Source organism: Chrysochloris asiatica, unplaced genomic scaffold, assembly GCF_000296735.1.
Source record: "Chrysochloris asiatica unplaced genomic scaffold, ChrAsi1.0 scaffold00061, whole genome shotgun sequence".
In the NCBI taxonomy this organism is placed as follows: domain Eukaryota; kingdom Metazoa; phylum Chordata; class Mammalia; order Afrosoricida; family Chrysochloridae; genus Chrysochloris; species Chrysochloris asiatica.
Window position 1 is genome coordinate 15208371 of NW_006408579.1, and position 10937 is coordinate 15219307.

General features: G+C 39.7%; 1 protein-coding gene across 1 annotated transcript in view; it reads right to left on the reverse strand.

The window, feature by feature from the left end:
• LOC102818268 (chromosome unknown open reading frame, human C3orf52) overlaps nt 1-10937 on the reverse strand; it is a 64638-nt gene that overhangs the window by 8635 nt on the left and 45066 nt on the right. The window contains exon 5 of the mRNA XM_006864213.1: nt 6070-6140. Within this exon, the coding sequence (XP_006864275.1) occupies nt 6070-6140 (71 nt within the window). The remainder of the gene's footprint in view (nt 1-6069; nt 6141-10937) is intronic.

The following is a 10937-nucleotide window of genomic DNA, read 5'->3' on the forward strand; positions in this document are numbered from 1 at the left end:
GTTTTCTTCCCTCTTGGGTTTCTAACTCTAGGACTTTGCATATTTCATTATAAGACCTGACATTGTCTCGTCATGCTGCCTTTTGAAATTTCTGTTCAGTTCTTTGACTTCATTTCTTCCATTCACTTTAGCATCTCTAATCTGGAGAGAAAGTTTCAGAGTGTCTTCTTATATCTATTTTGGACTTTTCTTTCTTTCCCATTTCTTTAATGACTTTTTTTTTTTTTTTTTGCTTTCTTCATGTATCATGTTCTTGATATCATCCCACAACAATTCTGGTCTTCGGTCATTAAGTCTAATGCCTTAAATCTGTCCTTGAAATGGTCGCTAAATTCAGGTAGAATTTGTTCAAGGTCTTATTTTGAATCTTGTGGATTGTTTCAATTTTCTTTAGCTTCAAACTGAATTTGCATACCAGCAATTGATGATGTTCCAGCTTTCTATGGCCTTATTTTGGCTGATGATATGGAGCTTTTCCACTGTCTTTTCCCATAGATATAGTCAATTTGATTCTTGTGTATTATATCTGGTGACGTTCAGGTATATAGTGGCCTCTTATATTGAAAAATATATTTGCAATGAAGAGGTCATTGGTCTTGCAAACATCTATCATGCAATCTCCAGCATTGTTTCTATCACCAAAACCCTATTTTCCAACTGCTAATCCTTCCACTTTGCTTCCAACCTTCACATTCCAATTACCAGTAATTATCAATACATCTCAATTACATATTTGATCAATTTCAGACTGGAAAAGTTAGTAAAATTCTTAAATTTCATCATCACTGGCTTTAGTGGTTGGTGTGTAAATTTCAATAATTGTAGTGTTAACTGGTCTTCTTTTCAGGTGTATGGACATTATCCTAGCACACAGCATTGTATTTAAACATAGATAACATAGATCTTGAAATGCTCTTTTTGGCAATGAATGAGACACCATTCCTCTTCAATATGCATTCCCAGCATAGTAAGCCATATGACTGATTCAAAATGGCCAATACCAGCTCATTTCAGCTCATTAATGCCTAGGATGTTGATGTTTATGCATTCCATTTCATTTCTGACAACTTCCAATTTTGCTAGATTCATACTTCAGATAGTCCATGTTCTGGTTATTAATGGATATTTGCAGCTGTTCTTCTTCATTTTGAGCTGTGCCGCATCAGCAAATGAAGGCCCCAAAAGCTTTACTTCGCTCACATCATCACAGTCAACCCTACTTTGAGGAGGCAGCTCTTCCCCAGCCAGGTTTTGAGTACCTTCCAATTCTGAGGGGCTCATCTTCTGACACACTATAGATCTGGTAATGTTTTACTGTTATTCATAATGCTTTCATCTCCTGGTAATATATTTGGCAATGTACCACTGCTGTTCATAAGGTTTTCAATGGCTAAAACGTTCAGAAGTTGTCGGCCTCTCTTTCTTGCTAGTCTGGAAGCTCAGCTTAAATCTGCTGTCCACCATGGGTGACTCTTCTGGTATTTAAAATACTAGTGGCATAACTTCCAACATCACAGCAACACACAAGTCACCACAGTGTGACAAATTGACAGAGGAGAGGTGGTATTAAAGATTAGCAGGAGATTAAACAAGAAAAAAATATCTGTGTATATATGCTATACACAGAACACATTGGTTTCATAGGATAAACTCTAGCCTTCTAACCATAGGTTGGCAGTTCAAGGCCAACAGCAGCTCTGCAGAAGAAAGATGAGGCTTTCTGCTCCCTAACAGATTTACAGCCTCAGAAATCCTATCCAGGGTCACTGTAGGTCGGAAACAACTCCACGGCACTTGACAACAACAACAACAATATGCTCTACGTGAATGATATATATAAAACCAAAAGCACACAGCCTGCTGCCATCACATCAATTCTGACTCATAGTAACCCTACAGATACGGTAGAACTACCCCAAGTTCTACCCCTGTGCCATCAGGGTTTGCTTAAATGAAATGCCAAAAAAAATCCAGCTGCCCACTTTTGACAACAGCAAAAAGATGGAGACAGCCTAAGTGCCCATCAATAGCAGAAAGGATACACAGATTTTGGTACATACACACAATGGAATTCTATGCAACCTTGAAGAATAATGTAGCTGAAAAATACCTCATAACATGGATGACCCTTGAGGACATTATGCTGGATGATATTAGTCAATCACAAAAGGGCAACTATTACACGAGACCATTTTTGTAAAAGTTTAGGGAAAGATTTCCATACCAAAAGAAGCATTCTTTGATAGCTACCAGGAGTGGGAGGGAGGGGAGAATAATTCACAAAATAGAGGGTAGAGAGGTGATGACAATATACAAGGTGACAGTGTGAACAATATACAAGGAGAAGGAGGACAATACACAAGAAAGGGGAAGGTGGCATATATACAATGAAGACAAGGGAAGACTTGGGCCAAATGGCTAAATACTGAAGCATATACAACCTGGGAACATCAGGGCTCTGTGATACAAAAATTGAGACATAGTCAGAATGGATAAAGGGGGAAAAATGTTTAAGGGCTGACAGTCTTGTGGTATTGGTTTCCCTTGCCTACTTTTGTAAAAAGGACATTTAAGTGTGATTGAAATGAATGTTGGGAATTAAGATTAGAGAAAGCTTGTAAAACTGTCTTCAGCCTCTAACTGATTAGATTAGCTAAAAGGGGAATTAGAACTCACTCAGGGAAATAGCCTTCCCGTTAAGCCTTTGTGGAGTACTGGGCCTTAGATGGAATCCTGAGCTCCACCCAGAACCTTCTGAAGTAGAACATTCCCACTTGAAAAAAAAGCATGCAGACCAACTCCGAATGACTAGAAGAACAGAAGATACTTGTTGAAAGACTAGTAGAAAAAAAAAGCAGACTTGTTGTCTGTTAGAATATCCAGCAAGCTGTTTGCCTGGGTGCCATCAAGGCAAGAAAAGTCAGCCCATCAAAAGAAACCCCCTTCTAAGACTGAAACTCAAAGGGAACCCACGAGCAGTCTTGCATGCTCATTGGTGACCGCTCATTGGTGACCTGGTCTACTTGTGAGTGGAAATGGGGGAAATACAGCAATGAAGACATGGGCTAAATTTAGCCATATTTCATAGACACCTGCTGACCTTGAGATGGGAAAGAAAAGAGGAAGGGCTGGCTCCTCGTCCAAAGTTTAGGGAGATGTGTGAACTCCCGACCCAATGGACACTGACCTAACCACTGGAAGCTAGAGCTGAGAATGGAGTGGCCACTTGGTCTGAAAAATGTGGGGAAGCATGTGAGAACTCCCAAATGAGCAGATAATACCCATTTGATCTAGCTTGGATGGCTCGCTGACCAGAACCCAATCAGATGAAGATAAAGAAGTTTGATACTGTAAAGCAAGTGTAAATTGCCACAATTTGATAAACTGGACCTTTGTTATGAAGTTGCTAAAAATTTCAAAACCGAAATGGACGGATTCTTCATATCAAGAATCAAGCTTGTTTCCTCAGTACACTGGGTTTATAAGGACAGGCAACTTAGTCATTCGCTATCAAAAATGGGGGGCTGTAAAGGCACAAAGTGACTGGCTTACAAGCTTTCATGAGTGTACTTAGTTTCAGAACGTGGAGGGTAAGGTAGATCCCCCACTGAATCTTCTCCATCTAGATCTGGAGAAAGGGGTTGGGAGATGATGGTGACAGGATTTTATGATTCAATTGTGACTGTTATCAGGATTAATTGCAATCATCAAAACTGTAATGGTAGAATTTGTGCAACTAAAGGGGAGGAGTAGTTAATCTTTAATTTCAGGAACAGAGGACCCCTGGACCATCAAGAAGGAAAAGCATGAGTAGAGCATGAGATCCTACCCAGAAAAGCAGCAACAGCAGAGATGGTGGCAGAGGTGATATGGCACAGAGAGATAGAGCAGCTGAGGACTCGAGGTCCATGGACTGACAAAGGCTGTCTGCCTGCAGGCAGGAGGCTGGCTTACAAAATGTGCCCTTTGGACATTGAAATAAAAATATATTTTTTGTTTTGTATGCGTACATCAAATATCTTTGTTTGTTCGTTTGGGAAAAATAAAATGTTAAAGGTAAGTCACATGGTGGAAGCATGGTAACTCTTGTTACACAGGGGTGTGTAATCAATGAAACGAAGCAAAACGTATGACTGTTTGAAAGTAAAAAAAAAAAAAAAAAAAGCAAAGATGTGGGGGGAAGGTAAATTACAGATGTATGTGGGGGGAGAGAAATTATTCATAGGACAGAGGGTGGACACATGTCAACACGGGCGTCAGGGCAGGCAGCATACAAAGAAGAAGAAGCAAGGATGAAGGGAGTGGGAGACACAGAGGAATGTAATATTAAAGTCAATAGAGGCAAATACTATTAACTATAACTACATGGAAGACACTGCAGTCATTCTAATGAGCAGAGTAAATGATTCATTGAATGTAAAACTAAAGATCTGCTCTATAAACCTTCACCCAATTCCCAATGAAAAGTTAAAAAAAAAAAAAAAATCCAGCTGCCCCACAGGGTTTCCAAGGCTGCAAATATTTATGGAAACAGACCGCCATATCTGTCTCCCACAAAGAGACTAGTGGGTTCCAATGGCTAATATTTCAGTTAACAGTTGAGCATTATACCACCAGGGCTCTATTTTATATATATATTTACTATATATTAATATACAGTAAAGCTCTGGACTATGAACCAGAATGTCGACGAGTCAAGCCCACCAGCTGCTCTTTGGGAGAAAGGTAAGACTTACTGTTCCTGTGAAGATTTAGTCTCAGAAACAGGATCACTATATATTAATATACATGTGTATATAAATGTTGTTGTTAAGATGCCGTCTTGTTGGTTCCGACCCATAGTGACCCTGTATAGGGTTTCCAAGGAGCAGTTGGTGAGTTTGAACTGCCAACCTTGCAGTTCAAGTGCCTTTGCAGTCTGGGGCATTAACCCACAGCGCCACACACACATATGTAATTAATATATAGTAAATCAAATCACACCAAAATTCTGATGGCTATTAATTGTGTAGAAGAGAAAAGAACAGATCATGTGTAGGATTTGACAGGCACACACCTTGTCTGGGGATAACAGGGGAGGGGAAAGATAGACTTTTCTATAGTTCATCTCTTTATATTTTTAATAATACACAAGAAGAATGTATTCCTGTACTACTTGTGTTCTTCAAAAGCAAGTCAGTGCATGCATTTACATCATATAATTATCTAAGATCTATTTCTATTTCTCCCCTTAGCTTATTTGAGCATCTACTTTACACAGAGATGGTTTGCTGAAACTGGCTTTTCTTCTCTTCCACCTGACATTGGCTCAATCACATAATTTATCTGGAGTTCGTATTTCTAATTTATAAATTAAGGGTATTGAGCAAGTTGGTCTCTAAAGACCCTCCCAGCATGGACACGCCGATTCTAGTATTGCTGCCTGTTCTGGATCCAATCGTGTCCCTCTAAAATATGTGTCATAATTTCTAATCCCTATGTTGTTGTTAAATGCCATCGAGTTGGTTCCTGCTTATAGCGACCCTGGATAGGGTTTCTGAGTTTGAACTACCGACTTTCTGTTTCAAACCGACCTTGTGGTAGAGTTCCTACCCTATCCTTATACCTGTGGTTATAATCCCTTTGTGACTGAGGTTTCTTTGTTATGTTCAAGGGTCTTATCAGTGTTGGTTGTGTTCCATGCCAATCACCTTTGAGACATCAAAATACAGATTAGGACAGAGAAACCAGAAAGCACAGCTGGGAGAAAATAAGATGCCATACCACAGGAAGACCACCAAGGAACCAAGCAGTCAAGGAGACAAAGAACAAGGACCTTCTCCTAGAGAAGACAGAGAGAGGAAGGCTTCCCCTATAGATGGCAGTCTAAATTTGACTTCCAGTCTCCAAACTGTGAGAGAACATATTTCTGTTTGTTAAAAGCCCTTTAACTTATGGTATTTCTATGACAGCAGCACTAGATAGCTAAGAGCCCTTAGTGTTCTGAAATGCTGGGATGTCCTCCTACGTTAAGGGTGAGGTGTCTCTTTCCAGAGAAAGACACCAGAATATAACATTCCACATTCTTACCTGAAATCCACGATTTCAACTGAGGTAAAATAGCGGCTCAGCGATGATGAAGAGCTGTACACATCTGTGAGCTAAAATACACAGCAGCAAATAAAACACATACATGTTACTGATGGATTGATTACAGTGCACATCACCTGAAAACATAAAACGACTCTTAGACAAATGCCACTCCAGCTAGAAATTAACTCTATGTCAAGAAGCAATCTACCTGAAACCAAGACTGAAGTTAACATGCATATCAAAGAAGCCAATAGGGACCCAGCAATAAGGCTAGGTTTTATCAATGTCTTTTTCCTGGAGCAAAGCACAGAGTGGAGCTAGTCTACAATTGCACAGATATGGTGGTATTTTATGTATGAAAAAATACTGGCATTGAAATAATGATATCTGTGTTCCTAGTACCTTGATTTTATACCTTCACACTTTGCCATAAATAATTCCAGTTCTTTAAGAGACAAAATAAAGCTAACACTACTCCTAAACACTATTCCATTTATTTTCCTTCCCTTTCCTAGTAGTACAGTAATCATTATTCTAAAGGCAGCATGTATAATTTCTATATATGTTTATAAATTAATTACGCAAAATTACCAACAAATACATTTTTATTCAAATAAAAGATACCATATTATAACAGTCTTTAATAAGTTGCTTTTTTTATCATTCAAAATTGCATTTGAGATTTATCCATATTGGTACATTTAGAGGTAGGTCATTCAGTCTAAGTGCTGCATAGATTCCATTCAACGATGTTACCAACATAGCCATTTCCCTCCTCATGAACATGTAACTTATTTCCAATTTTTCCCTATTTGAAAGTATGCTAAAGTAATCATCCATGGCACTGTGGGATAAAGCACTCGACCAAAAAGTTGGTTTGAACTGCAAGGTTGGTGGTTCAAACTCGCTAGCTGCTCCTCGGAAACCCTATACAAGGTCTCTATGAATCAAAGCCAACTCAACGGCACTTAACAACAACAATCATCCACAGATGTTTCTGTGCATTTCTTCTTGCACAGGTAAGAGCTTTCCTTCAGCATACACCAAGAAAAGGCATTTCTGGATCCAAGGGTAAAGTACATGTATCTTCAACTTAACTGTCAGTACTTGTTGCCATTGAATGGACTTCAATTTAACTAAATATTGCTAAATTGTTCTCCATTTAGCAATATGACTGGCTAGCTGACCAACTGCCAATGGAGTCAACTCCAATTCCTGTGTAGAACTGTGTACCATAAAGTTTTCAATGGCTGAATTTCAGAAGCAGATTGCCGGGTCTGTTTATTACAAGAAACTTTTGTGTGGATCTGAACCTGCAACCTTACAGTTAGCAACTGAAGAGCTAAACATTAGCTTCATCCAGGGACTCGATCCATCAGCAATGTACATTGCTGCTGTTGTTGTTGTCGTGCAAAACTGAGCCAGTTCTGACTCATAGCAATCCTGTACAGAGCTTTTGAGGCTGTAAATCTTTATGGGAGCAGACAGCCTCATCTTCTTTTCCTTGGAGTGGCTGGTGGGTTCTAACTGCTGACCTTGTAGTTAGCAGCTCAACACATAACTCACTATGCCACCAGGGCAATGTATAAATGTGTTCTATTTCCTACATCCTTGCCAATACTAACAGTTAATCATTTAAAACTTTTTATTAATTAATGTGGTAGCTAGAAAATGGTGTTTTGAGTCATTCTAATTTGTACTATCTTTCATAGAGAAGTTGAACATAATAAACAAAGAGTTTATTAACTCTTTGGGATTTCTCATCTCTGAGTTGCCTACTAGTTTCCTTTCTTTCTCTTGGGCTTTCTGTCTATTTTCTTATTTTTTGGAGTAGTTTTATACTCTTGGCACTAGCATCCATTTTATGTTACAAATAATTTCTCTTGGGCTTTCCTCATGTTTCACAGGTGAGATGTGAAGCCTAACCTAGGGATGTTTCAGGACCTGCAGAGGGATTCCAGGAACTCATTTACATTGTTTTTGTTTTAATTTACATTTGAAGGTTAAATGCCTTGTTCTCTAACAGATCTGGTCTAGTACTAACCAGGAGGACAGCTATATGGTGACATCAGAAGGAAGACAGCTGTGGGGGTCTGTCTGAGAGCACTCTGGCCTCAGCCTGAAACCTCAGCCTTTATGTCATTGTGGAAAGCTCTTTGGCATTCACTAGTACCTTGAATTGAAATAGGTGTGCCCAAAAGCAAACATTGCAGCTTAGTGCTTTATTACCTTATTAATAGAAAGCGATAGAACATGCCAAAAATGGCAGAGCCCTGAGAAGAGTTCTGTCCAGCCTGTCTCCCAACTAGTTCTAAAGGAGGCCCAGCTTCCATAATTCACTTAGGAGGTATTTCAGTCTCTCAAAGATGAGGACAGGGTATGAGAGCGTTACTGTCTGTATTCATGCTATCTTCTCTTTCCTGCTATAATCTTTACAAGACTCTAACAGAGCAGGCATTAATATCGCTCTTGTTTTACTAATAAAGGACATGCGAATTAGACAGATTAAAGAATTTGCTCAAGGTTATTTGGATAGCAAGTTGTTGTTGTCAAATGCCAAGTCAATTCCAAACCATAGTGTTTTCAACCTGCTGGTGAGCTTGAACCACCGATCGTGTGGTTCAAACTGACTTTTCAATCCAGCACATTAGCCCACAGCACTACACCAGGACTCCCACTAACAAGTGGTGAAGTCAAAATTCAGTATCAGGTTTTGTTTGTTGTTATTGTTGTTGTTAAGTGACAGCAACCTTGTATAGAGTTTCAGAGGACCAGTTGGTGGGTTTGAACCACTAACCTTGTGGTTAACAGCCCAGTGCTTATCCTAAAATGCCATATTCTTCTTCTTGCTGTCGAGTCGGTTAAAACTCATGGTGCTGGTGTGCCAAGAACTCAGTTCCGACTCATAGAGCGCCTGTACGAGGTTTCCGAGGCTGTAAATCTTTACAAGAGCAGAAAGCCTTGTCTTTCTCCCACAGAACAGCTGGTAGTTTCGAACTGCTGACCTTGAGGTTAGCAGCCCAACTTGTAAGCAATACGCTACCATAGTTCCTTTTACAACTCATAGAGACTCGTATAGGGTTTCCAATGAGCAACTGGTGGGTTTGAACTGCTGGCTTGTGGTTCACAGTCCAGTGCTTATCCTATAACACCATACCAGGAATCTTAACTGCTGTTAAGTAAGACCCTAATGCATGGTGATGCATGCACATGAGACAAAATGCCCAGGCATGCACCATCCCTACAATTGGTTGTAAATTGACTTGTGGTCCACAGAGTTTTCATTGGCTGATTTTGAGAAGTAGATCACCAGACCTTTTTTTCTGAATCTTAGTCTGAGAGCTCCACGGAATCCTGTTCAGCATTATAACAACACATAAGCCTTTAATGACAGGTAAGGTAGCCACACATGAGATGAATTCGGCAGACATCAAATGTAGGTCTCCCGAATGGAAGGTGAGAATACTACCACTGACCACCCCGGCCCGTTACTCCAGGTCTTATGGACAACAAAACCCAGCCTCATCACTCTCACTGCACTCTCCAGCGAACACAAAACAATGAGGGAAATGTCTTCTGAAAATCAGGGAGAAAATAAACATGAAGTGCTAAAAGATTTGGGAGAAATATATCCACTTATTATAGTTCTTGAAGCATAGGCCGTTAGCCATACAGAAAACTAAGAAAGGACTTGGAAAGTAGACTTCCCAGGGCTGCTCCGAATGGCAGGGAGAAGAACATGGATGTTAAAAGGGGGAGCTTTTTAAAATGCTAAATAATAAGAACAAGAAAATAAATAATGTCTTTCATTTGGAATGAGTTTACTATGGCAGAAACTACCTCAGTCCTTCTCCCTCCTTTCCTTCTTTTCTTGCTTTATTTTTAAGACTTAGTACGAGGAAAATGCTCAGAAAAATTTTAAACCTAGCCAATTGAGAAATACTAAGAGGAAGTGGTACGTTAGATAAGATGGGGTGACTGTTCTAAGATTCTTTATTGGTGTTATGGTCCCTGATATGATTAGGGCATATTTACATATTTGGGATCTATTCATCATACTTTACACTCAAGAAGATGAAATTATGGATGTTGTGGTTGGGGAATCCTTTTATTGCTTGCTTTGGTGTCTCCACACACTGCCTAGAGGGTGCAAGGAGCCCAAAATGCCAATAAAAATACAGTTTGTCATAGTGTAGTAGCTTGCACATTGCTGTGATGCTGGAAACTATACTACAGGTATTTCAAATACCAGTATGGTCACCCACAGTGGACAGGTTTCAGCTGAGCTTCCAGATGAAGAGAGGCAATGAAGAAGGAGAGACAGACTACTTCCAAATATTTAGTCACTGAAAACCTTATAAACAGCAGTGAAACACTGTCAGCACCAGATTATTGAATACTGAAACATGACGATGATGTTGCTGTGATTCTGGAAGCTATGCCACAGGTATTTTAAATACCAGCAGGGTCACCCACAGTGGACAGGTTTCAGATAAGCTTCCAGACAAAGACAGACTAGGAAGAAGGAGAGAATGACTACCTCCAAATATTTAGTCACTGAAAACCTTATGAATAGCAGTGGAACAATGTCACCACCAGTATACTGAATATTGAAACATGATGAAGACCACCAAACTGTTATCAAATCGAGTGCCAGAAGTTAAGGCCCTCAGATTGGAAAGCATTCAAAACGCAACTAGGAAAGAGGTGCCTCCTCAAAGTAGAGTTGACCATGATGAGGGGAATGGAGTAAAGCCTTCGCGACCTTCATTTGCTGATGGGAAACAACACAAAATTAAGAGAAACAGCTGTAAACATCCATTAATAATCCAACATGGAATGCACCAAGTATGAATCTAGGAAAA